General features: G+C 48.2%; 1 protein-coding gene across 2 annotated transcripts in view; it reads left to right on the top strand.

The window, feature by feature from the left end:
• The window catches only part of ANP32A (acidic nuclear phosphoprotein 32 family member A), a 41963-nt gene extending 17618 nt beyond the window's left edge, over positions 1 to 24345 (top strand). The window contains exons 2-7 of one of the 2 annotated variants that reach the window (XM_002825599.5): positions 15316 to 15465; positions 15700 to 15822; positions 18676 to 18874; positions 20213 to 20310; positions 22785 to 22848; positions 23116 to 24345. In XM_002825599.5, coding sequence (XP_002825645.1) covers positions 15316 to 15465; positions 15700 to 15822; positions 18676 to 18874; positions 20213 to 20310; positions 22785 to 22848; positions 23116 to 23177 — 696 coding nt within the window. In that variant the 3' untranslated portion in view covers positions 23178 to 24345. Of the gene's footprint in view, positions 1 to 15315; positions 15466 to 15699; positions 15823 to 18675; positions 18875 to 20212; positions 20311 to 22784; positions 22849 to 23115 lie in introns of those variants that run through there. The other variant, XR_010137180.1, reaches the window with a different exon arrangement.
• The last annotated feature ends 2943 nt before the right edge of the window (positions 24346 to 27288 follow it).

The raw sequence follows: 27288 nt of genomic DNA, 5'->3' as shown, positions 1-27288 counted from the left end.
ACTTGGCAAGCATTATCTTTTTGACCTTTTAAAACACCCCTGAGGTGTAGGTATGGCCACCCATTTCCTGACAGAGATTGGCCAACAAAGGTCAGATGGCTTCCAGGGCACACTGAGCGGCCCTTCTGTGTTGGAATGTTCCCTTCTGTTTGTCCCTCCCAGGCTGGACACTTTGGGAGCAGAAGTCAAAGACACCTTTATCATTGTACCCTCAGCACCTGGTGTAGTGCCTGGGATTTAGTAGTTCTGAGGAGCATGTACTGAATGAATGGAGGTTAAGTAACTTAGACATTAGATAATAGGACTCTGGGCTGGGCACAATGACTCACGTCTGTAATCCCAGCACTTTGGGAGGCCAAGGTGGGTGGATCACCTGAGGTCAGGAGTTCGAGACCAGCCTGACCAACATGGCGAAACCCCATCTCTACCAAAAATATAAAAAATTAGCGGGGCATGATGGCACATACATGTAATCCCAGCTACTTGGGAAGCCGAGGCAGGAGAATCGCTTGAACCTGGGAGGTGGAAGTTGCGCTGAGCCAAGATGGCGTCACTGCACTCCAGCCTGGGTGACAAGAACAAAATTCCGTCTCAAATAAATAAATAAGATAATAGGACTCTGAGGCTGTATGACGGCCACCATATAGGTCAGAAAGGGGATCTGATTCCAGCTCTTATCAATAAGCTAGGTGAATGCAAACTGACTTGCCCAAGCTTATTGATATTGCAAAATTATTTATTATGCAAAAGATTGGAAGCAACCCAGATACTCATCAATAAGAGACTGGTTAAGAAAAATGATGACACACTATGTAGTTGCAAATAAGAAACAAAGAGGGTTTTTATGTACTCTGTTACACAAACTCCATGAAAAAAAGGCAAGGCAATGATTAGTATAATATGCTAGATTTTTAATAAAAGAAGAAATAAGATTCTGAATTTGCTTGTATGTGTGTGAACGTTCTAGAGAGATGCTTAGCAGGTGGTATAGTTGACTGGGCAGACAGAGGATAAGATAGGAGGGAGAGTTAACTGTATATCATATATTTTGGTTTTAAAACCATGAGAATGAATGTGTTAGTCAAAAAATTGAAAAGGGAAAAAAAAAAAGGTGACCTTGAACCAGCGAGTCCACTGACCTGTGCATTAGCCTCCCTATCTGTATGGTGAGGCAGTTGGACCAGATTGAGACTCCTTAGTCTGAAGTGGGATGTTGTGAATATTGTATTTCTCAGGCTTTCATGGACTTTTCCAGGAGATCCTGACCTTGTGCTAGGGTAATCTGCAGTCCCTTCCATTGGTGGCCTGGCCTGGCCCTCTCAGGATGTTTGAGAAAGGTTGGGGGGCACAGAGAGCGAGGAGCCTTCCCCAGAGGAGTCAGGCCTTGTTCCTGTCCCCATTCCTCAGAGTTTATCCTCTGAGCACACACCTCTGGCGTGACTCAGTTGGTTCTTCCTCCAAAGTGAAGGATTACAGTGAAGAGAGACTGTTCTGGAGCATTCTGGCAAAGTGCTACAGTTTAATAGGAAGGAAAAAAATGGCAGAACATTTTCTGGGTTATTTTTAATGCTTTTCAGTTCTGCAAACATTTATTGAAAGCTAAGTGCAAGGCAGTGTGGGGGAATCAGTTGCATAATACCTCACCTCTGCTTTCTGGGGTGCAAAGTCTTGGGTAAGAAACATGCTCATAAAATTTATCATAGTAACCTCTAGGACAGCCTGGCTTACCCATGATCTCATTGGGTCCCATGGAGACAGGTGGGATTGGTAGGGATTCGTCCCATTTTACAGGTGAAGAAACTGAGTCTCAGTGAAGTCTTGTCCAAAGCCACACAGTTTGTAAGCAGTAAAGCCTGGAACCAAACCAGATTTTCCGACTACTTCTCATGTGTCCAAACCCCCATAATCAAAACATTCTCCCATAGGAGATGTCCGGGGTGTAGATTAGGCCCATTTCTACCTGGAAACATGGGGCAAGCACAGTCCTGATTAAAGCTTCTTCTCCTTCACTTTTTTCCTTTGTTTTTTTTTTTTCTTCCTTTAAGGCAGAGCTTATGGCTTATGGCCAGATCTCAGGTCTTAACTACTTTCCTGTGGTCCAAGCAATTCTTGCATTGCCTGTGAAACCCACTGTCCTACCACCAGTTGCACGTGGAATGTCCCCTATGGGTAAATGTGTGTAACCTACAGCAGCCTTCTCTCCACCCCAGTCTCATGCTGCCTTCTCTCCACCCCAATCTCAACCTCCTTTCCTTCCCTTCCACAAATTCTCTCGTACCCACCTGGCTTCCTAGCTGTTCCCCAATAGGGCCAAGCATGCCACCCACTCAGGGTCTTTGCCCTGGCTGTTCCTTCTTTCTGTCTGGAAGGCCCTTCCTAGTTGTTGACTTGGTCTTACGTCTCTGCTGAAAGCTCACTTTGGATAGGCCTTCCTGGTTACCCTTTCTAAAATAGTGTCCCTTGTCACTATTGCTTTTCTGTCCTTTTTTTTTTTTTTTTTTTGAGATGGAGTCTCACTTTGTTGCCTGGGCTGGAGTGCAGTGGCACAATCTCGGCTCACTGTAAGCTCCGCCTCCCAGGTTCACGCCATTCTCCTGCCTCAGCCTGCCGAGTAGCTGGGACTACAGGCACCCGCCACCACACCTGGCTAATTTTTTGTATATTTAGTAGAGTCGGGGTTTCACCGTGTTAGCCAGAATGGTCTTGATCTCCTGACCTCATGATCCGCCAGCCTCGGCCTCCCAAAGTGCTGGGATTACAGGCATGAGCCACTGCGCCCGGTGCTTTTCTGTCCCTTTTTTTTTCTTTGCAGCATTCATACACATTATATACATGTGTATACATTTAATTGGTTTATTCTTTGGCTCCCCTGCTAGAATGTAAATCTGTGAGACAGGCACCTAGTTTTGTTTACCACGGTATCTCTAATGCCTAGCATAGTACCTGGCATGGCGTGTTACAGTAAATACTCTGTATGGACTGTTGAATGATTGTATCGGACCTGCGTCCTAAAGCAAGTAATGCTTAAGAAGAAAGAATCAAATCATAGCATTTTAAGAGGGGAAAAGACTCAGATCTCTCTTTGCAGGGCTTTATCATACAATATTATTAGTTCATATAATAAGCATCCAGCACTCTTTTTATGTATGAAGCTCTTTGCCCACGGTCACTTACAGCCTTCTGATTCATACAGGGACACGAAGCTCCCAAATTTTCAGAGCAGCCCATTGTTTTGTGAGACAGCCATAATGATTTAGAGGCCTTCTTACAAAGTACACTGGAGGGAAAGCTGTCTCTTTATGATTCCTGCACTCTGATCTTAGTTCTTGAACCACTGGAAAACACAATAAACGTGCATGACATTCCTTCAAATAAGTGGAGAGAGATAGTGATCATGGTCTCCCCTGCCCTGAAGCCTAAACATCACTAGTTCCTTCAGTTGTTCTCCTAGTATCCCAGTTTTCAGATGCCTTCCTGCCCTGGTTGCCTTCCTCAAATTTGTTCTTCAAATTTTGGAATTTCAGGTCTAGTCCTGTCAGTGCAGAGTGTTTTGGGAACCTGACCAAGGAGCGGTGGTCCATCCCACGTGTTCCTATCAGCACAGCCTTCGATGGCTCATCTGTGTTGGCTGCCATGGTAGAAGCCTCCTTCATGAGCCTCTGATGAAGACTAAAATCATTAAGTTACTTTTTACATTGTCTCAAGTCATGTGGACCCTCCCTGACTCTCTTCATAGTTTTTTGGTTTGGGGTTTGTTTTTGTCTTTTAGCATTTTGAGATTAAAGCAGCCATAGACTTGTGAACAACAATGAACTCAACCTGTACTCTTTTTAAAAAACAACAAGTGTAGGTAAAGTTCTACCATCAAACCCAGATGAAGAGGATGGAACTATGGAAGTTCAGCAATACCTGCCAAGCCTCTAACTCCTTTCTTCCCTCGTTGTGTCTTTCTGTGTCTGTGTCTGTCTCTCCCTCTCCCCTTCCTTCTAGCAGCCCCTCAGTTCCCCATAGTTTCCTTGCTTTCCCTCATTCCATTTCTTTTATTAATCCTCCTTCCAATTAGAAATATGGAGTTAACATATACTGCTAGCATTTCTTGCACTTCCATCACTAATATTTTTTGCCATACATGTGTAATTTACAGATTTAAGGAAGCTGCACATTTCACACTTGTCTAAGGGAGAAATAACTAATGTTAAATTGCTTCTTATGTGTAGCCCCTGGCTAATTTGTTTTGTGGCCTTGGATAGAAAAAACTTTCAGCCCCAGCCTTAGGTTCTTCTGCATGATTGATTCCCATTTCTGCCCAAATCAGCGATTTCCCATTGGTTGTTGGACAACAGGGCTTCAGTGCCGAGGCGGTGTTTGCTCTGCTTCTGTCATTGCTGATGCTGCTGTCATTTTGCATAGAGGTGGCAGGGAAGGAGGCCAAGGTCGAGGTTTGGTCTGTGAGGCCATTTAGCTTTCCCTGCCTCTTCTCCACTTGGAGCCCTGCCTGGATGTGTGGAAGGTGGGAAGGGAGAGCAGGGGCTGAGCTCAGGTCTGGGCTCTTCCTAACAGCTAATTTTATTTTCCACCTTTCTTTCCTCTTGCTTCAAGGAGGATGGAGAGTCCTGTGACTTTGAGGGCGTGGGCCCTAAGTTGGGAATCTTGAGAGAATGGCCTAAGGTTCGATTCTACAGTGGGGTAACTGTGTAGCCTTGGGTGAGTCACAGAGTTAGTTTCCACCCAGTTTCGTCAATTGCTAGGGAAGTTGGATTAGATACAGTGGTTCCCCAAAAGTGGCATTGATGGGGTCCTTTAGTTCTTTGAAGCATTTTTTAAAAGCTATCTGAAAATGGGGCAGACGCTCACACCACGGCTGCGGGATGTGTCCTGGCCTCTGAGTCTGATTGGCATGTTTTCTTAGCTGGGTTACGCTGGGGGCTGGAATAGGCAGAAACTTTGAATTGCCAGCTCCTGGGTCTCTGAATAGTAACACTGGGGAAATGAATTAACTTCTATTTTGCTGACAGTTCCTCCACTCGGGGTCCGTCCCGGACTCCAAGGCAGAAACCCTGGGCTGCTCCCCAAAGACTCCAGTGGGATTTCCTAAGCAGACAGTTCCCCCAGTCCACAAGCGGTCCCAGCCAAGCTGGGCTTCAATCTCCCAATCTGATTTCAGCAGCCAGAATTAACCGTATCTGTCAGCTGGGACAGTTGATTTTTCTAAGAGTGGTTTTAGTGGGGAGCTTTGCCTCAGAAAGTGAATAAAGGGTTAGCCTTCTATAATCTAGATGATTCTCCAGAGCCATTCCCCACCCACACCCCAACCCCTCCCCTAGCCTGTTTGGCCATTCAGCAAGCATTTACTGAAAGCCAGCCCCTCTGGGGAGGGCACCAGGGTGACACTGAGACCTCAGACCTTAGCAAGGCTGTGTTGGGGGAGAGCTAGGAGGAAGAATGACTGGCCTTCAGCAGCATTCAGGGCCCTGGTGGATAGGGGCAGATTGCCTGGGAGGCACAGAAGGGGTAAAATTTCCGTTGTCTATGGGGGGGGAAGAAGCACTTTGTAAACTGTAACATGCAACACCAAGTGATGTCATTATTTTTGCTGCACATCAGGGAGGCTAGCAGAGGGCTGAGATGGGAGGAAGCACAGGGGTTTTGCCAGGGAGCACTGATGGGTGGGGGCCTGGGAATCCTACTCTGGATTTGCGCTTGATCCCTGTGGCCATTAAAAGCTTTTGGACAGGGGAGTAATGAGACATGATGTGATGTGATCAAAGCAGCGTTTTAGGAAGATTGAGCAGGATTTACCCTCTTCGCTCTCTAGGCCTTGGTCTTCATTCTCTGTGGCTTTTCTGTTGCATGGGTGCAGTGCTGTGGCTCTGTAATAAGATCACCAAGAATGGCTATGGTTTGTGTTATGAATCACCGAATTGTCAGCTCGTAGATCTGAGTAGTGATTGGTGATCCTGGTCTCTCCATTCCTCCCACCCCAGGCATCTTGGAGGCCACTCAATGACCTGTGAGAGGATAGACATCAGATGGGACAATGCTGGACTCCCACATTCGGAACCCAGCACCCGGGGCCTCTGGGGAGTGTTTTTATATCCTGATGTGTGATTTTAAAAAACTTGTTGTAATTAATTTTACAAACTGATGTAGTTGTACTTATTTTGGGGGTGCTGATATGTTTTAAGAGATTAGATGATTGAGTTTCCCATTTCACTCATTACCCGGGGTAACTGCCCCGTGTCCCAGATTTCCTTTCTGGCATCCCTCAGTGATGAATCCTGGGCCCCTTGACCCATGAAATTGGCCACGTGCTTTCGGGAACAGTGACTGAGTTTGGATGTGGAGTGGGCACTCAGGCTCAAAGTGTATGTACTGAGAGAATTTTGAAACTGGAGGGACCTTATTTCTGTACTCAGGCTCCATTGTCCAGTGTATGGACTAGAGGACTAGGAGAAGCCCAGAGAGTGGTAGAGACTTCCCGAAGGGCACACAGCAAGTTAGCGGCAAGGCGGACCAAAGCCCAGGTCATCAGAGTGCCTGACAAGCATTCTGTGTACTACACCTTGGTGCATCTTGGCCCCCTTTTCTTCTCTTCCCTGGTTACTGTTCACACACCACCTGCTGGGACTCTGCTTCCAGTGCCTACCTCTTCAGTCCTCCAGCACCTGTCTCTTCAGTCTTCCAGCATCCACTGAAGGTAGGAAGGGAACAACCATTTAGAAGAGTCGAGTCTGCGGCTGGGTGCGGTGGCTCATGCTTGTAATCCCAACACTTTGAGAGGTGGAGGCAGGTGGATCACATGAGGTCAGAAGTTCAAGACCAGCCTGGCCAACATGGTGAAACCCCGTCTCTACTGAAAATACAAAATTAGCCAGGTGTGATGGTGGGCACCTGTAATCTCAGCACTTTGGGAGGCGGAGGCAGGTGGATCACATGAGGTCAGGAGTTCAAGACCAGCCTGACCAACATGGTGAAACCCCGTCTCTCCTGAAAATACAAAATTAGCCAGGTGTGGTGGGTGCCTGTAATCCCAGCTACTTGGGAAGCTGAGGCAAGAGAATCGCTTGAATCTGGGTGGCAGAGGTTGCAGTGAGCCGAGATCACGCCACTGCACTCCAGCTTAGGTAACAAGAATGAAACTGTCTCAAAATAAAAAAAGTCGAGTCTGTAAGATTTTCACTGGGTCATGTAACCTGCCAGTTCTAAAACCTTCATCTCCCCTTTTCCACACTGCAGCTCCCATCCCCCAGCAAAGCTAGACCCAAAACCCCTCCTTCCCTTCTTCAGACCCCAAAACAGTTCCTGCTCCTCTGTGAACACTTTTAAGAGCTATACACGCTCTTAAACCAGACAGGCCTGGGCTAGAGGCTGGACAGTCAGGGAAGGCTTCCTGCGGGAGGTAGAACTGACAGGTCCTTGATGTGGAGTCTATACCAGCTGGAAGGTAGGAAGGAGGTTTAAGGGGGAGGAAGCAAAGGAACAATATCAGGGAGGGGCCCAGCTAGGATTCACCAGCTAAACAGGCCCATTTGGCAAGCCCAAAACTCAGGTCCTGCAGCCACCCCAGCCTGCGGAGTACTGCCCTGAGTCTGTGTTTCTGGCTGGAGGAACATCTGCGGTGGAACCAGCTCCTCTGCTTTGCTGAAGCAGAAACCCAAGTCCCTCTCACACCCGCGGGAGGAGACAGAGGAAGCCGGTTCCAGGCGGTGCAGGAACAAGTCACAGGGTTTATGTTAATGCGGGCCCTCCCCGCGCCGGCGGCTTAGCCTATGAGCCGGGGCCCTGGCAGACAGCTTAATTACCGCTGCAGCGCGCCTCAGCTTGTGTTCCTTGGCTCCCTAAAATAATAAGGATGGCGTCACCGACTTCCCCGGGCCATGTGCTCCCCGCCTGCCTTCAGAGCTCTATTGTAGGAAACAAACAACAAAAAAAATCAGAGACATGGATGCTTTTTTCTTGGGGAGATTTTTTGTTTGTTTTAAAGTAATAGGGGACTCTGCCCCTCGTTAAGGTTTTAAAAGATCTTCTAGAGGTGTGGAGATCTGGGTCTACTACTGTTGAGGCTGCAGAATAGCCTCCTGTTAGCAGAAACTTGAAAGCTACACGGGTGATCTGTTAATTCCATGGTCTTCCACTGGGGATGTGTGTTCTGATGCCTGGTGGTGGTGTGTGCTGCAGGGAAATGAATCGCCCAGCTCACAGTGACTCTGGGCCCAACTTTGGACCTTGCTTCTTCCTCTGAAAAAAGAGAACTGACGTACACCAGAGTTTTGCAGACTGTAGGTCACGTTACACATATTTTGTTCTAAGTAACATAAGAAAGTAATTGCAAGTGTTAAGTTTTGTTTTCAGTTGTGTATGCCTATATACACATAAAAACGTGTGTACTGAGCCACGGTGTAAAATGTAGAAAGCCACTGGCCTAGGAGATCCCTAAGGCCCTTCTGGCTTTCAAAATGTCTAACTTTTCTCCCAGAGCTTTCACTTTTCCCCAACATGGAACCTGACTGATTTCTGCAGGTTTTGCCACACTGGCTGTTCAGCAAAACCATCGATTTTATGGTTAAAACAACAAAATCACAAGCGTCTATCACCCCAGTCTAAAACCTTGGTGTCTCAGACAGTTTGGCCTTCTAGCTGAAATGGGATCTGCAACAGGGGATGGCCCATTTAAAAGCTGACCTATTTAACACCCACGAGCACCAAAAAACACAGGGTCAATTTGATATGAGTCTTCTCTTGTGTGCAAAGACTGGAACCTGAAAAACAGATTGGACGGGGACTGACAAGGTTGAAACCAAAGCTACAAATAATTATTGAATTCTTGCTCCGTGAAGGAAAAGAAAATCAAGGGTGGTCAGAGTTAGTGTGAAAAACAAAACAAGGTGTGGATGTAAAAATCCAAAGGGGTTGGTTTTAAGCACACCATTCCTGGTTCCCCAACAGGTTAAGAGGCCTCGTATTTACTATAAGGAAGCCGTACAGACAGCTTAGTTGACTCAAATCTGCTAACCTGCCCTTCGTTTCCATTCTTGTGCCTTGACTGTACACAACAGTAAAGATAGCCGTGGAAAAATGGGAAGGCAAGTGGCTTTTTCCAAGCTGGGGATGCTCTAAGTACATTCTTATTTAATGCAACCCTGGGTGATGGACATTATAGTCACTAAAGGAAACGGAAGCTCAGAAAGGTAAGCTGGGCTAAAAAGAAGAAAAATTGAACTTGAGCCAGTTCTCTCGGACTCAAGAGCCTGCCTTCTGTCCACCTTTCCATGTTGCCTCAGGAAGTACTAGAAAAAGAAGGAGCAGTTCTTACTCTAAGCTTCCTTCTCTCTGGTCCTGTCCTTCAAAGGGCTCTGTTTCAGGCCCAAACTGTCCACTTTAATCAGGGCCAGCTTCACAGGCGTGTGACCCGTGCAGCATGCACTTGGTTTAATGCACTGCTGTCACTGTCTTGGAATTCTTAATAATTTTTAAGCAAGGGGCTCCATGTTTTTCATTTTATGCTGGGCCCTGTAAGCCAGTCCTGGCTTTTGATATAGTGTATCTCCTCTGTTGGTCCTTCTGGGTCCCCCTCATCTGCCTTTAGCATGCCTGTTCTATCTGGTAGAGGCATTTGAAGAATGCACCCTGGCCCGGCCCCAGTCCTGCTACCTGGCACACTGGACTGGAGTTGTTTACTGGTGGCTGTCTCCTCCCAGCCGGCCACCACACCTCTTGCTGGCAAGGACCCCGACCTTGGCTTACTGTTTCTTCCGTGTCCCCTCAGCCAACAGTGTCGCAGGCGTGCCTCATGTGGAGAGGGCTGGAAACCTGCATGCAGAGCACTGGGTCAGTCAGGTCAGGGGGAGTGTGCACAGCTGACCTGCCTCTCAGGGGCTTATGCTTGTCTTGGCACAAGAAAGACTCCAAAAAACCACTGGTGTTTATAAAAGATAGGGTTCATTCAACATTTATTCGTCATACTGTTGAATATGTTTCATGACAGTTTGACTCACCTCTATATTCCCAGCACCTAATGTTATACCTGGCGCAATAAACAGGACATTTGTTAAGCAGTTGCTCTGGTCTCCGCTCCCTGGTAGGCTGATTACGGAGGACAGTCCCTGACCTCTAGGAGGATCGGATGCTTAATACACGATTAAATGATTCATGCAGCAGCTGCCCTTCGTGCCCCAGGATGCACAGAGCTGGGTTGGAGAAGGCTTCCTGGGGAGGGGAACTGGATTTGTAGGGTAAGAGTGAGAGATTGGGGATACTGAGGTTGGATGAAGAGGAGGGAGCTCCAAGAATGGAGAACCTTGGAGGTCATGTGTAGGAACTTGAATTTTTCCCAAGGCAGTGAGAAGCCAAGAATGTTTTCTAGGCTGGAGTTTACTCTTTATAGGTTAAACAGATCTCATCATCCCCTTTCTATGGAGTCAGAAGCCTGAGGCCTGGGGGAGAGAGCTGAGATCATTGAGCCAGTTGGGTCCTTGCCCTCTAGGTCGAGGCCTGTTCCCAGTAATCCAGGCTGCCTCTTGACCACTTCCATCCTCACAGTCATAGAGACCTGGTTTGGAGGCAAAAGCAGGCTTGAAGTGACTTGAGGTGACAGTGACCAGTGCTGCAATGTTGGGAACAGAGGGGAAAGGCCAAATTTGAGAGATCTGTAAAGACAAGATTTCAGTTTTAAACAACAAATTGTTCCTTAGAGTAATAACGTATTTGTGTTTATCATGGAATTTTCAGGTCCCATTGGTGAAAAATCACTGATAGGTCTTTGCTTTGGGGACAAGTTTTTCAGGAAGTACAGGACCCCCAGCAATCTGACATCTTGGGAACCTTCATTGCCTCCTCACTGACCTCTCTTATGAATATGAGGGCCCCTTTTAGGTGTTCACTTGAGGAATGAAGCATTGGGTCCTGTGTAGGTTTCTCTTCGGGGTGCTGGAAAAGCTTCTGATACAAGCAGAGTAATTTCAGTTCAGCTAGGTAGAGTAACCACATTTGGATATTTTTAAATGGTCAGTGGAATTGGGAAAAAGTCTACAAAAGTACAAATTTTCAGTTTAATTTTAACTTTGCACTTCACTCACACCCAGGACTTGGCAGGGGAAGTGGGCCTTGATTTTTTTTTTCTTTTTAAAGCAGAACACACCCTGGATGGAAAAGGGATGTTCTCTTCGCGTGGAAGGGTTAGAACCAAGTACAGAGGAAATGGGTTGGTATTGTAGCAAGAGTTCAGGGGTGGGTCTAGGCTTTGAAACTGGAGCACTAGGAAAGTGTGGCCCTCATGGAGGCAGTCAGGGAAGGGGATGGGATGTCTTTCACAGGCAGCTGTTGGGCTGACATTTTTGTTTTGTCCTGTTTGGTGCATTTCAGATACTTCACAGCTCACCTGCTGCTCTCATTGGGACCCCTCTTCACCTCATGACGAAGCAGTGGGTCTTTCCCGCATGTGGTTTGGGCTTTTTGGTGGTATCAGCAACCTCAGGTCTAAGCCCTGTCCCCTCCCTCCCCTCTGTGATCTCACCCTGCACGGTGCTGAAACCAACCAGGGAGGAAATGCAGAAACAGTGGGGATTCCAAAGACACCACCTTTAAAACGATGGGGATTTCCCAAGGGAGTGGAAGCAACCTCTTGCTATTTGGGGAAGAGCAGGGTCCCAGGCCCCTGTCTGTATCCTTGCCCCCTCCTGCAGTGTCATCTGAGCCAGAGCAGGGTTAGGCTCTGTGCTTTGGTTGCTAAGGATGTGTAACCAGAGCAGAGACCTCTGGGGGTGGTGCCCACCTGGCTGGTGGAACAGTTAGAAGAGGAGCTGAAAAGAAACAGTTACAGCTGTAGGGGAGGTGTGATCCCTTTCCTCACCCGTCATAAGAGTCATGGCCAACACTTACAACAAAAGAAAGGCTAACAAAAGAAAAGCGTAACAAATTTATTTAATCAAAGTTGTAAGTGACATGAGAACCTTCAGAGAAGAAGACCCAAAGACCCAGGGAAACTGCCTACTTTTATACTTAGGTTTGATGAAGAATAGACAGCCATGAAGAAATGGGACTGGACAAAGGGGTGTAGGCTGAGAGGGAACCCAGCAAGGCCTGTCTGTTCAGATTCTTTGTGGCCTCTCTGTGTAGCATTCCTTCCTCCTAGATATGGGGCAGGACCTCTCTGGAATGAGGGTCTTCAAGGGAGAAGGGACAGGAGAGAGTAACCTTTCTCGGCTTTGCTTTGGGAGAGAGGAATTCTAGTTTCTGTGACCCACCTTGGGGAAGAGAAGTTCTGGATTCTGTGACTTCTGGGGAGAGAGGGTGAGAGACAGGAGGGCAGGAGAAATTCACAGAGCTTGCTTCTGAGGCCTTCCTATCTCCTTTAGTTCAAAGTACCCAGCACGCCAAAGCCCTTTACATTTGGGTATTGTGTTCTGAGCCCCACCACAGCCAAGAACTTGTAGAATTGACTTGGGGGTCTGGGGAGAGTCCCAAGAAGCCATCAGGGGCCCCTCCTCATCTTGTGGCTAACACCAGCCACCTGAGTGCAGTAGACACCCACCCTCCTGTGACCTTCTTTTGGGATTTTAGGATAAGCAGTTCGGATGTGCCTTAAAAACGGAGAGAACACACCCCAAGGAGTGGTTATGGGGATTAAACGAGACTGTGTATGAAGCACCTAGAGTGTGCCTAGCGAGTGCTTGAGAAAGATATGATGATTATTTTTAGTAAAAGCATTAATAGTGGTTGCTTGAGTATTGTCCTCGAGAGGAGCAGCCATCACTTTTGGTGTGGTGGTAGGAGCTGGGGACTGGCCTCGTCAGGACTCCGAAACCTATGTCTATCTGTGGCATTCCTAGGCAGCCTGCCCCAGCAGCAGCCCCTTAGGCTGTGGGCAGGGGTGGCAGGCAGCACTGTTCCTCTCCAGAAAGGAGGCCGACTTCCTGGACGAATTCCCTGGGCTCCCCAGCACCGCTCTATGAGGCCCTCCTCTCCTCGGCGAACGGCAGTAAGGAGAAGCCATTGACCCGTCTAGAAAAACCACATGTCTGCAGTCTTTGAGGGTAGACTGGAATCTCTTCTCATATTTGCCTTGCTTTGGTGGAGCTTCAAGAATTCCCAGGCCTTCCAAGGAAACCAATTACTAAAGAAGACTGTGGGCCATGTGACTCCAGTGTTTACTGCAAACGAAGGCGATGGCTCCCCTCCCCCAGTACAGTTACTCTCCCTCCATCTGCACTGGTCCCCTAAGGCCTGGCTTCCTGGCTCTACGCTGCTTTCCTGCCCTAGGGCAGAAGGCCTCACAGGATTTATTCCCAGGCACTCTTGCCATGACCTTGAGAAGGTGGCTTGACCTGGACATCTGGATCTCAGGGACTGAGGGGGTGGGAAAGGACTGAACCTCCCCCTCCCAAACCCAACAGGAAGGTGGGCTTTGGTGACCATTTCCTAGGCTGAGAGCTCCTTGGCTCCAGGAGAGGGCTGCGCTCCGTGTCTCTCCTGCTCTGTGGGCTGTGCTAGATGAAACCCACAAATTGCTGCTGTCCCGGGCGGAGCGGCATGCCTCCACCCACCAGTGAAGAGTGAAGGCAGGGCAGTTGCAGGGCCCTGCAGGACTCTGAGATCCAGATGTGTACCCCAGTGCTCCCCTGCTCTGCCCACTGGCAAGAGGGGGCTGAGGAGGGGCATAGCAGGCCTCGTGTGGACTCTGTTTCCATCTCCTTTCCCCCATATCTCTACTTGGCCCAGAGATGCCTGAGTAAGAGGGGCACCTGGTCATTCTGGGCCCAGAAGGAAGAAGCTAGGCATGTTGGCCTGCTCGAAGGACAGGAGCAGCCCTGGACAGGGACAGGTTAGAAAGCCTGGCTGCTTATCCAAGAGAGGAAAAGGCCCTCAGGGGCAGGAGGAACCCTTTGAACAATGCCGGACTGCTGTTGAGAAGGACAGGCTTGTGCCATGTGACCCATTGGTGAGAAATCAGGGCCTGTGGATGGAAGTTCCAGGGAGGGAGGCAACAAATCCACTTGACATTGGTAAGTGTTTCCTGGCACCTACAGGGAGATTGGGCTGCTGTGTCCTGGGCTGAAGGGACTCTTTGAGACATGAGGTGCAGGCAGGGATCACCTTTAAGGTGTCTTCCAGTCCAGAGAGGCCAGGTTTCCCAGAAGCTGGCTGCTCTGGGGCAGGAAGGAGAACTCTGGACCAGCTGCCTGGAGGGCCACGCGCCGGGTCTCCTTTGCTTACTCCCAGGGTCATTTCGTGCCTGCGATCTGGTTACTTTTCCTCAGCCTATCTTTCTACCTTCTTCATTAGAACCTGCGGTTTCACCTTCAGCTAAGTCTACCTCTTAACAGCGCTGTGAGAGGGTGGCTTTTTATTCGTTCTTTCTACCTCATTAGAAATAAAGGATTTAGGACCCAAATTGTGAGTAAGGGAGCTGAGTGGGGAAAAGGGACCACAGAGGTGCCTCCAAGGACAGACTTTGAGACAGATCTCAGCATTTCATTATGGGCCCATCCTAAGTTTGTGGGTTTCCATTCTCCTTCCACATCTATGCTGTACCATGAAGAGCAAAGTCTAGAACTGTGCTATCCAATATAATAGTTACCTGTGTCTGTTTACACTTAAATTAATTGAAATTAAATAGAATTAAAAGCTCTATTCCTTAGTCTCACTGGCCACACTCCGTGGCCACATGTGGCTAGTGGCCCTTGTCTTGGACAGTACAGACTGTTTCCGTCCTTGAAGGAAGTTCTGTTGGACAGTGCTGGGCTAGAGATGGGAGAGCTGGAGGAGCCCCTGGTCTGCTGCCCCTGCCTCGGGACAGGCCACATGGGTACTGCCATGTGAATGCCAGCTACAGGGGCGGGCTCTGCTGTGATGGCAGGAGTGGGTGAAAGCAAGTGGGCATGTGGGAGTCTCATGGGGGCATTGGGGTGGTGAGGGAAGGCCCAGAAGTCCCTAACAACGCTGTGGCTGGTGCATGCGGGTTTTGGGAGAATGCGAGAGCAGGGTTGGAAGGAGACCACCAACCTTGCAAAGGCAGCAGGGCTTACTGCCTTTGTCTTCTGCGGTACAGCCAAGGCCCCTGTCTGGAGTGGCCCCCTGGTTCTGCAGCTCGGCTCACCACAGGCCTCCTGTCACCCAGATGTTGAAAAGGCAGAAAAGTCAGGGTGGGCAAATCCATCCTGTGGTCGTTGGCAGCACAGTGATCCGGAAAGCTAGAAGTGACAGAATGACGACTGCTTCCTGCGTCTGTCTCCCTGTCCTCTGAGGAGTCCTCTAACACCCTCCCCCTGCTTCAGCCCCATTCCTCACCCCTGCTCACACGGTCGGGCCTTCTTTCAGGTGAAAGAACTTGTCCTGGACAACAGTCGGTCAAATGAAGGCAAACTCGAAGGCCTCACAGATGAATTTGAAGAACTGGAATTCTTAAGTACAATCAACGTAGGCCTCACCTCAATCGCAAACTTACCAAAGTTAAACAAACTTAAGAAGGTAAATAGAGTGGAGTCTGTGTGTGCTGGGAGGCGGGGGTGGGGAGTGGGAAGGGTTATTATCTGTGTTTAGAAAGAGTAATTGCAGGGAAAGCCAGGTGCTTGCACCAACATGCCAGACAATTCCCTGAGACTGCTTTCCCTTCTTGCCTGTCTGGGGAAAGCCGGGCAGCTCTGAGCCGGTAGCCTTCATTTTAAAAGCTGTTTCTGCTTTTTCTTTCCCTGCCTTATTTAGCTTGAACTAAGCGATAACAGAGTCTCAGGGGGCCTGGAAGTATTGGCAGAAAAGTGTCCGAACCTCACGCATCTAAATTTAAGTGGCAACAAAATTAAAGACCTCAGCACAATAGAGCCACTGGTAAGTCATTCGGACCCTCCCCTCCCTGCAGGGGTAGGAGGTGGGAGGAATTGGCATCAGCGAATACTACTTTTGCATTTGTCCTTTTCCCACTTAATTTTTTTGACTCTCATGATGTGCTATGAGATAGAATTGAGCTATTGTTTCTGCTGAGTCCACAGAGAAACTGAGGCCCAGAGAAGTTAAATACCTTGAACAAGGTCACACAGACAGAACAGGCAGCTATTGTACGGGTAGGGTAGAACCCTACTTTCAATTTCTGGTCTCCTGCTTTTCCACTCAGTTTCTGCTCAGCTTTGGAAACCTGAGCTGTAATGTCTTCAGGTTCAGGGCATGGCTTGTTGCCCCATTTTGGGAAGGGAGGAGCGATCCAAGAATTAAACTGGCCCTGGAGGTGGACTCCGGTTTTCTCCTTGGGTCGCTGGCCCCTGAACTGTGAGAGATGAGTCAGTCCTGACATAGAACCCTGGAATGACTGAGAGCCGTGTGGTGTGAGAGCCTCGTGCGGGCAGGCCTTCCTCAATGTAGTGTGGAGAAGAGTGGCCCCTGTTCACCAGTCCTTGGTGCGATAGTGAACAGGCTGTCAGGGGCCTGGGTAGCATTTCTGGCTCCTCTGCTCATCCTTGTAGAGACAGACATCCTCTAAACTTCACTGATTTACCAGCCAGAAAGAGGCAGGTCATGTTCAGAACAGCGCTTTCTATGTTACCAGGATCTGATTTGCTGTATTCCTTTGATTTTAAGGAAATCAACTGTAAGATGTGTCACTGAAAACAACTCTTTTGGAATAGGAAATACTACCACATGAAGTAAATACACCTGTTGTGAATATACATATAAGAGTCACCTCATAAGGCCGGGCGTGGTAGCTCACACCTTTAATCTCAGCACTTTGAGAGGGCGAGGCAGGTGGATCACCTGAGGTCAGGAGTTTGAGACCAGCCTGGCCAACATGGTGACACCCCATCTCTACTAAAAATACAAAAATTAGCCCGGCGTGGTGGCACGCGCCTGTAGTCCCAGCCACTCGGGAGGCCGAGGCAGGAGAATCGCTTGAACCTGGAAGGCAGAGGTTGCAGTGAGCTGAGATTGCGTCACTGCACTCCAGCCTGGGTGACAGAGCAAGACTCCTTCTCTCCAGCCTGGGTGACAGAGCAAGACTCCTTCTCCAAAAAAAAAAAAAAAGAAAGAAAAAAGCAGCAGCAGCAGTACCTCAGGCATCTTAGAACTGGGGAAAGGCCAGGAGGACAATTGGCCACGTTTGCCAAATTTCCCTTCTGGGTTTATAGGGGAGGTTGGGTATCCCTCAGATTGGGCTGGAGTTTTCAGGGTTTCTGTCCCAAAAGGCACTCCTTGCTCTCCATGGTTGCTCATGGGACTTGGTGGTGGCCAATGTGGCAGCACAGGACACTGGCATTTCTTTTCCAAGCCCTTTACCTGTCCATCGATGGCATTGGGGCCAACTAGTAGAATGTGCTTCCCACAGAACTTCTTTTCAGGCCTTCCACTGGTCTCCTAGGAAAAAGCCAAACTATTTTGATCTGTCTGGAAGTCTTGATTTTATAATGTCATTACAAAAGGAAAAAGTCTTTGAAGTTCTGTATATGGGTGAGATATGGGGATTGAGTGCATAAAATCCTTGTAAAACATTGTGATTCGGTCATCATTAGGGGTCAGGCACTCAGGCACGTCCACGTTCACACTCTCCACTGCCCCCTGCCCAGATCACACATGTCTCAGTGCTTTCCCCGCCCCTGCTTGTCAGTGTGTGTTGCCTCACCTTCCTGGGGCGGGAAGCTGCTTTTGGTAGGGGGTGCTGGGCTTGCCCACACAGACCACTGTCAGGACTTCCTCCCTGCCCTTGGCTTCTGCTGAGAATGACCCAGGTCTCAACTGCAGGGTCGTAGAGACAGCAACCTAGCTCCCGACATTGACTCCAAGGAGCAATGGTTTTACTCCCTTGTTAGACCTGGCCCCCTTTGGAATGGGGACTCAGCCTGGGATGGGATTTTTTTGTACCCGGTGCCTCAAAGGTGGGTGAGGTGGGAAGTCAAAATGCAGCTCAGTTACTTGCAAGCAGTATGACCCTTCACTTCCTGGGCCTCAGTTTCCTCTACCATCAAACAGGGATAACATTGGCTAGAACCCGTCTGGTGTAAAGCTTTGACAGAGCACATCGTGTCAAATACTGTGGACAGAATTGGGATCCTCCATTGCTTTTTCTCTTGTCCTTTTTTGACAGGCAGTATTCAAAGAGTAGGAGCACAGGTCTGAAGTTGGGCTGCCTGATGAATTACCAAATCCTGTGCCTTCCATTTCCACATATGTGAAATGAACTAATAATTATTTCTACCTTACAGGGGTTGTGAGATAAAGTGACTCGGTACATGAAGTGCTATGTTAACTGCCCTTATCATCATCATTATCAGATGCAGAAGGAGTTAGTTTGTTAGTTCAAGTTGTCTTTTGGTTTCCCTCTGGCTCCTTAGTCTCAGGGAGAGGCAGTAAACCTCTTGGCTCAAGCACCAAGAAAGCCTCAGGCTAATTTCAAGTCGATCACTGTTAAGACAGAAGCTGTAATTGCAGAATAAAAGTGTTAACATTGGATAAGCCTTCAAAGATCCTCCAGTCCAACCCCCCATTTTCCAGATGGAGACGCTGAGGCCCACAAACTGCAGGTGATATGTCTGGGCAAACACCGTGGCTAAGCAGAGCCAAATCCAAGCTTCCTTATCACCTGGAAGTTGTGGTCTGCCCATGCTATCTCATGGCATCCTTGCCTGTTTGCTGGGGCTGTTCCCCCACCTTACTCCCACAAATCGCTTACTGTTGGCTTCATTTTTCCACTTGCAGAAAAAGTTAGAAAACCTCAAGAGCTTAGACCTTTTCAATTGCGAGGTAACCAACCTGAACGACTACCGAGAAAATGTGTTCAAGCTCCTCCCGCAACTCACATATCTCGACGGCTATGACCGGGACGACAAGGAGGCCCCTGACTCGGATGCTGAGGGCTATGTGGAGGGCCTGGATGATGAGGAGGAGGATGAGGACGGTGGGTGACGGGGTGGCCCAGGGCTGCAGGGGCCCATCTGAGGCCTTGGGGCTCCTCCTTGGCTTTGCAGAGGTGGGTGGGCTGGGTGTTGGGAGGCCCCCACCCAGCTACTGAAGGCTGGCCGGCTGTCTGGTAGCTACCTCCTTCCAAAGCTATGGAGGGGAGTGGGGCTGTCTGCTTTTGTTTTCCATAGTCCCTAATCTATCTCATTGGTTGACTTCCCTGAAAGAACAAAGCATGAGTCCCATGCTTATGGAAATATCCTGAGATTCTCCAGCTGCATAACTCCTTCAAAACTATCCAACTGAATCCCCACTTCAATTTTTGTCCTTTTTCCAAAGCCCCCAGGGAGTGGGATTCTACAGTCTTTCTGTAGTGTGACCCGCACTTAGACACTCTCCCAGGGAGGGAGGGAGGGGATAAAGAGATAAGAGGGTGTGGCCTGAGGACCCCCCTTTCCCATCTAGGTATTCAGTAGTGGAGAGGAGGTCCAGAGCTAGAGGGGTTGTGGGGCCCCCTGGTGGTTGCAGCCCACAGCCCCACACCTAGGGGCACAGGCTCAGGTGCTCAGGAGCCCCAAGTGCTGAGAAGTGGAGGGCTGCAGGCCACTTGTTGGGTTCCCTGGCAGTGTGGTGTGCATTCGAGACCTACAGGAAGGAAGGAGGGAAAAGAAGGGAGTCCTGTTCCCTCCCCTTCCCCCTTGCCACCAGCGCAGTGCAGCTTTCCCATGCATCTTCGTGGCCAGATAAAGTTGAGAATGGAGACACTTGACCGATTAATTAATTCAGATACGGGATTTTGGTTTTCTTTGTTCAGTTGGGAGTGTTTTGCAAGATACTCAGAGACCATGTTTGCCTTGGTGGGGATCTTGTGATATGGCAGAAAGGAGCCAAAACTGGCAGTCCCGGGACCAAGTCCCCTAGGCCCAGCTCAACCAGTGACTCGATGCGTGACCTTGAACAAGTCAGTTCTCTGTGTGCCTCAGACCTCTCACCTTTAACCCGAGGAGTTTGATTTGACCTTGCCGCTTTCCCGGGCCCCGGAACCTGTTGCTGTGCTCTGACAATTTCCTGGTGGTCTCGGTGTGAGAGACCTCCAGAAGGGGCCTTTCACATTCATAACAATTGTGAGGGGGGTTTATCTTTGGCACAACTTCAGGATGTGTTTAATTATGTCAGCACTGTTTTCATGAGAGTTAGTGTGTTCCATCTTTGGGCTTAGGTGGGTGTAGGAGGGTCATGAGCCCCACACTGAAGACGCTACAGGGACCTGTGCTGTGTGGGGGGCGGAGCCAGCTCACCACTAGTTCTGTTTCCATTCCCCATTTCGATTGCACAGAGGAGGAGTATGATGAAGATGCTCAGGTAGTGGAAGACGAGGAGGACGAGGATGAGGAGGAGGAAGGTGAAGAGGAGGACGTGAGTGGAGAGGAGGAGGTAAGGAGGCTGGGCTGGGCAGGGCCACCGTCTGCCCCTTTGAGGCAGTCCCACTGACTGCCTCTGTGATCAGTCTTGGCAGCCCTGGAGCCCTGGTTAGGAAAGTCGCTTCCCCGTGAGTAGTGAAGTGAGTCCATTTCAGAGCCTTTCACTGGGCTGTTTCTGGGGAGACAAGACTTGCAGCAAGCTCTGGGGAGGCTGGATTAGAAGAGGGGAAGAGGATTTTAGAGGCAGGGACTGAACCTGCTGGGGTAAGCCTGGCCATTGTTTCTATGTGAAGAAGTACAGAATGCATGGCCCCATTTTCTGCTTTTCGCTTTCATATGCTAATTAAGATATTCATTGAGCACTTAAACTGTGCTAGGGAAAACCAAAGACTGCCTTGAACTGATAGGTAGCAGAATAACACTGCTGGATCCCAAATCAGAGAGTGACACTATGGAAATAGAGCACCCGGAGTTGGCCATTTTCCTAAAGAGATTGGCTGGTTCCCAGTTTTTTAACAAGATCTGTGAGGGGGTGAGTCCCAGCTCTACCACTCGCAAGCTGTGTGTCCCCAGACAATTTACCTGACCTTTCTGAGCCTATTTCTTCATCTGTAAAATAGGGATCATGATAGCTTTCTCACAGGGTTGTTAAGAGGATAAAGTGAAGTGTAAGTAAAATGCTTAAGGACAGTGTCTGACAAGGGGTAAGTGTCTGACTGCTTATTGTAGGCGTTCACACCCTCCTCCAGGTTCCTGGCACTGTGTTGGGTTTTGTGTTTGTGTGTTCTGAGTCTCTCTGTAGCAGAGTCATTTTCTATGACTTGCTCAGAATTCTAAATCAACTCTTGCTAATTGCAAAAGTTAGAACTAGAGAGTTTTAAAGTGACAATAGCATGGACAAGGTGCCTGTGTCCCCTCCCAACTCCCCCCGCAGTTTCCTGTCTCCCTCACTGGAGGATGCAGACACATCTGCTTGCCACACGGACTCACTCAGATAGAGCTTCCAGTTCCAGCCAGCCGGCCCAGGCTTGAGAGACACAGGCCAATGACAATAGAATAGCAGAGACCAGGCGCGGTGGCTGACGCCTGTAATCCTAGCACTTTGGGAGGCCGAGGCGGGCGGATCACTTGAGGTCAGGAGTTCGAGACCAGCCTAGGCAACATGGCGAGACTCCATCTCTACTAAAAATATAAAAATTAGCCAGGCATGTTGACGGACGCCTGTAATTCCAGCTACACAGGAGGCTGGGGCACGAGAATCGCTTGAACCCGGGAGGCGGAGGTTGCAGTGAGCCGAGATGGCACCGCTGCATTCCAGCCTGGGCAATAGAGTGAGACTCAGTCAAAAAAAAAAAATCTGGCGAGATGAGCTTGGTTTCTGTTTAGTTGTGCTGCTGGCTTTGTCTTCTCCCTAGGTCTAGACTCTTAGGCTCATCTCTAAAGAATATTGTATTTTAAAAATAAAGTCTTAGTAAAACAAGTTCCCCTAGAACAGGGCAGTAAGTTGTATTGGCTAATAGCTGTTTCATCTTCCCCTTCCTGTCACAGGAGTGCTGCATGTGGGGTTTTGGGGGGTGGGGATGGGGGGGATTGTGGGTTTTTTTTTTTGTTTTTTGTTTTTTAAATAATCTCACTGACCATCTGCATATTTCCAGCTTTCAGTAAAGGAGAGCTTATACATGCAAAAAATACCCCAGAACTTTAGCAAACAGACTGATGAGGGAACTCTTTGGTGACATTTTAAAAGAATGTTTCCCTTGACAAAAAAGAAGTCTGTCACCAAGTTCTTTTAAACTTCAGGAACCGGGTTTAACAAGCAGAGATTCAACTTGCATATACTTTCAGGAGCAGAGGAAAGCAAGGGCCCTGTGTTGAGGGTGAAAGTCATACACCTTGCTGAATCTCAAGCTGGTTGGGAATGATGTCCTCAGGGGGTCTTGAATTTATCTTCCCCAATCCTTCCAGGTGGTCCAAGTTTGCAAGCTAGGGAAGGGGCTGGGTCGGGTGACATTGGACTTGCCCACAGAATCTGAATTTGCTGAAACTGGGGTCTTCCCTTGAAGCCAAAACTAGATTGAGGACAGATGCAAGAAAGGATGGCCTACTTTGCACGTCAGGGAGTCTGCTCGGGAACTTGTTCTCCTCAGAGAACGTGCAGACTGGAAAGCTGCCTGCCTTACAGGGACTTCAGATCAGAGTTCTTAACCTGGGTCCTGGAATCCATAACCCCCTGAAACTGCTTGCAAATATTATAAATGATATGGACATTTTCTGGAGGAGTTCAAAGCTTTCTGCAGATTTCCCAATGGGTCCTTGATCTGAAATAAATTAAGAACCTCTGCTTTACATTCCTCCTGAGATGTCAAGTCTTGGTGGGGGCTCTGAGAGGCTGGGGGTGACCCCGGCCTTTTTGTGCTCTGTATGGCTTCCTCAGCATGTCCCAAGGCAGGGCATTTCTAATGTTCTGGTGTCTGTCCTTTCTCCTAGGAGGATGAAGAAGGTTATAACGATGGAGAGGTAGATGACGAGGAAGATGAAGAAGAGCTTGGTGGTATGGCAGCCTTTTTACTCTCAGCTGGTAGCAGCCTGGCTCTTTCACTTTGGCCTCAGATTGCTTAGACTCTGAGGCCCCAGGCAGTGGGCAGGACACTCCGGTCAGAGGCCTCAGGTTCCCCTTCCAGCTGTGCAGATGTCTTGCCTCGGTTTCCAAGGATGGCACAGCTTGCTAGTCATGGGTCCCCTGACTTCTCATTCGGTGGGTTTAGTTAAAGAGGTGGGATTAATAACTAATCTAAATGCCACTTTCTTACTTTTCCAGAAGAAGAAAGGGGTCAGAAGCGAAAACGAGAACCTGAAGATGAGGGAGAAGATGATGACTAAGTGGAATAACCTATTTTGAAAAATTCCTATTGTGATTTGACTGTTTTTACCCATATCCCCTCCCCCTCCTCCAATCCTGCCCCCTGAAACTTATTTTTTTCTGATTGTAACGTTGCTGTGGGAACGAGAGGGGAAAAGTGTACTGGGGGTTGCGGGGGGAGGGAGGGCGGGTGGGGGTGGAATAAAATACTATTTTTACTGCCACTCTTTATTTTTTCCCCCTACTTTTTCTTTGTGTCCGGTTTTTGTCCCTGTAAATGCAATAGCTAAGTACACACTAAGTGAGCATTTGTTCCTGACTCTCAAAGAGGATGGTTTGGAGTTCTCTTACGTTTCCTGGTATTTCCCAAGTCTCTTGGGTTGGGTGGAAGGCTGTGGCTGGTCTCAGTTTGGTTACTTAATGCCCAGGAGGGGCTGAGCACCAGCCATATCTTTTGCTTTGGTTCACATGATACCTGCTTTTCTCGGGCCTGCTAGAGGCATCCAACGCCCTGGTTTGTAAATAGCAACCTAAAGGCGTATTTTGGCACTGGTCTGGGGACATTCCCCATCTCTCATCCCTTTTCCCCCTTCACAGATGGTGGTGGGCTTCGCTCTACAGAGAGGACTCTGATGTTACTCTTGAGAGCTTATGAGCCAGAGAGCTGAAAACGGCAGGCTTGTTGTGTTAAGTTACAAGGAAAATGGATTTGGTAATTAAAATTAGAAGAAACACACCTTCAAACTTCAACTTCTTTAAAAGAAAAAAAAAACTGTCCTATCTTGTTCTGTAAAATATTAGAACGCTTTGTTTTACAAAAAATGATGAGAGAATTCTTCCACATGTACTTCTGTGCTTAGAACATTTTTACAGACCTAAGCGCTGGAGACGTTGCTGCATGTCGGCTGGGTTTTTTTTTCATACACCCGAGCACGGAAAAACTAACGCAAAATTGTATTTTCTTACCTAGTGGAAATCTGAAATGACTGCAAATTCCTAGTGAATGTACAGGTTTGCTTTCGTGTCCCTCTTCTGGTTGCTTTAGAAGTGACGTGTAATTTCTGAACCCATGTTTCATCTGTATAAAAGAACATCTGCACCAGTTTTTCTCCTGCCCCTCAGAAGAGCCAAACTTTGAGTTTTATGTCTGTTTGTCATTGATAAATTTCAATAAATCTTTTTATACAATTTTTTTGGGGATGGCTTCTTTGAGTCCAACAGGCCATTGATCTTTTCAAGATGCATTCCAGATGAACTGCTAGGTGAGGGGGAATCTTCATTTTTGTTACCTGATAGAATAGCTTTTCTTATGAGATATATATAATGTGATACTATGTTTGGATATTTTTGGTCTTAAAGCAAGACTCAGTGGTGTATCTTCATTAAAAGCTTCCTTTAAAAAAGTTACAGAGTTACTAAAAAAACAAGTACCCAAACAATCAAGTTGGGCCAACCTTGGAACCTTGTTTTGAATATCTTTCATTGTTTTGTTTGTCGTATTGTAAAAAGAATGTATGGTTGAAAACTCAGGAATGTTTATAAAACAAATTATTTCACAAACCCAGAGGTTTACATATGGTGTTTTATTTTGTTACTTTACATAACAGTATTATAATCATTTCCCTGTATCTTTAATTTTCAAAAGCATGTATCTTAAATGGCTACATAGTAGTCCATCAACTATATTCTGATTTACTTAATTCTAACCAAATGGTTAGATGTTTTCGTTATGTCCAGCTTACCCCTGTAGTGGATATTGTTATATTACTACTTATTCATACTTTTTGTGGATTTCTTAGTACAAACTCTTAGAAGTAGTAGAGTCATCGGACCAAAAGCTAAAAACATTTATGAGGCTCATGTACAAGGTTCCATGTTTTCCAGAAGAGTTCAGCCAATTTACTGTGGTTGTTTATACATGTACACATATACTCATTCTTATGTATTCATTCTTCACAGCCTTGAACCCACAACAAGCCCTAGTTCCTTACAATGTCTTATAGTTGTTCTGTGATTCCAGCAGTGTAGTGTTTCCAAAAGAGCCTGTGACCCACCTCACCCTCTAGGTGGTACCCTGGCACCTACTGCCCTTTGGAGCAAGCTGCCTGTGGTTCCAAGCATGGGATGGAGAAGTGACCTCCTCTGGCCCAAGTGCTGTGCTAAGCACCTGGGCTGTGAGAATGAACTAGGCAGGCATGTTCTTGTGCCTCAGAGTGAAAGAACATGGGAGTGGGGTGAAACTGAGAGATGCTGTGGTCTGGCCTCAGATTTTCCGGCCCTGACTTCCCTCCATGGGGTCTTTAAGGGTCAGGTGACTAACAGATACAGCAATAAATACTATAGGCCAGGCACGGTGGCTCATGCCTATAATCCCAGCACTTTGGGAGGCCAAGGCGGATGCATTGCTTGAGCCCAGGAGATCACTTGAGACCAGCATAGGCAACATAGTGAGATCCCGTCTCTACAAAAAATACAGAAATTAGCCAGGTGTGGTGGTGCACACCTGTAGTCCCAGCTACTCGGGAGGCTGAGCCAGGAAAATCACTTGAGCAAAGGAAGTCGAGGCTGCAGTGGGTCATGATCACCCCACTGCACTCCAGCCTGGATGACAGGCTGAGGACTTGTCTCACAAAGAAAGAACTACAAAATGGAAGGAAAAATGGAAGGTGGTGAATGGGTTGATGTTAATGGGCCTCAGGGAGGAGAACCCTTTCTGTATTAATCATGCCAAGCATTCACGTCCACCCTTGAGGAAGATCATATGTCCATTTAACAGATAAGGAAAACAGGTCAAGTAACTTGGAAGAAGTGGAATCAGCATGAAACCCAGGCCCATCTGGGGCTATTTTCATTTCATGGAACTTAGTGGCACAGAAAACTCAGACAAAGGAGAGGAGAGAGGGGCAGGGCTGGCTTTTCCTGAGCTCTTGCTATGTGCTAGGCCCTTTCCTTCAAATGCAGCGTCTCATTAATCTTACCGAATCATCACAGCCACCTTCTGTAGATGCTATTACCCTTGCTACACAGGTGGCTTAGAGGGTAATGCCCAAGGACATACAGCCAGGAAGAAGAGCACCATCAGGAATTAACCAGGTGTGCGATTCCAGAGGCAGCCCTCTTGCCCGTACCATAAGTGCCTCCCACATGCTGACTCCTGCTCCCCAGATCAGACCACTTGTGTGAGGGAGGCGTGTTGGAGTAGTTTCTCACCCTGACCATCACGCCTTCAGCGAGGGAAGTTTCACCACTCAGTGTGCTAGTCAATGCCACAGGACAGAACCTTGAGAGGGAAGAACTTTTTCTAAGTCACCCCGCGCAACCCTCTTATTTGACCAAAGAGGAAATCAAAGCCGAGAGAAGGCAAGTGACGTGCCCAAGGTGGCCCTGCAAGGGAGTGACAGCCAAGCCTAGAACCCAGGACTCCCATCCCTGGGCTTCTGCACCATCTCACACACAGCTGTACTGTTTGGGTGAGGGGAGGCCAGCTGCAGCGAGAAGACACACAGTGCAGTGTGTCTTCCAGGAAGAAAACAGCCGAGCCTTGAGTGAACAGGATATAGTGAGTGCCATGGCCATGTATGTGTTTTACGTGGCTTTGGAATGCATCATAGGTTCTTGATATTCACAGTGGATTTGGCTCCCTGACATTGTCCTGTCTGACACTGATCACCACTGGAGGGCCGCATATTTCCTGGTGTAGACCAGTGCCTGGAGAGGACAGTAATGACAATGCTTCTTGATTATGAGCTACTCTGTGTCATGTGCTTTCCATCCATTGCCTCCTCTAACCTTCATAGATTTCACAGAGGAAACCGAGGCTCAGAAGTGAGACAACTAGCCCAGCTAGTAAGTGAAGGGCCTCAAAACTACATCCTTCTGACTCCAGAGACCTTGTTCTTAGCCACTGTGTTCAAAGTACCAGGCAAATGAGGGAAGGGGGGTTGAGCAATTCAGTTTGTCTCATTTGCTGACTTGCAAAGGCTGTTTTTATCCTGGTTTAGAAACTCATTGTTCGTGGTTGGAAGGATTCCCACAGTGGGTCTCTAATAAGCAGCTTTGGACAACAGCAGCTCTAAGTCCCTGGTCCAGCCCTTGGACAGGCCCCTGGGACAGGCTGGCCCAAGGGTGAGC

The sequence above is a fragment of the Pongo abelii genome, chromosome 16 (genome assembly GCF_028885655.2).
Source record: "Pongo abelii isolate AG06213 chromosome 16, NHGRI_mPonAbe1-v2.0_pri, whole genome shotgun sequence".
In the NCBI taxonomy this organism is placed as follows: domain Eukaryota; kingdom Metazoa; phylum Chordata; class Mammalia; order Primates; family Hominidae; genus Pongo; species Pongo abelii.
Note: the sequence above shows the minus strand (reverse complement) of the source record. Positions and strands in the feature narration are given on the sequence as shown.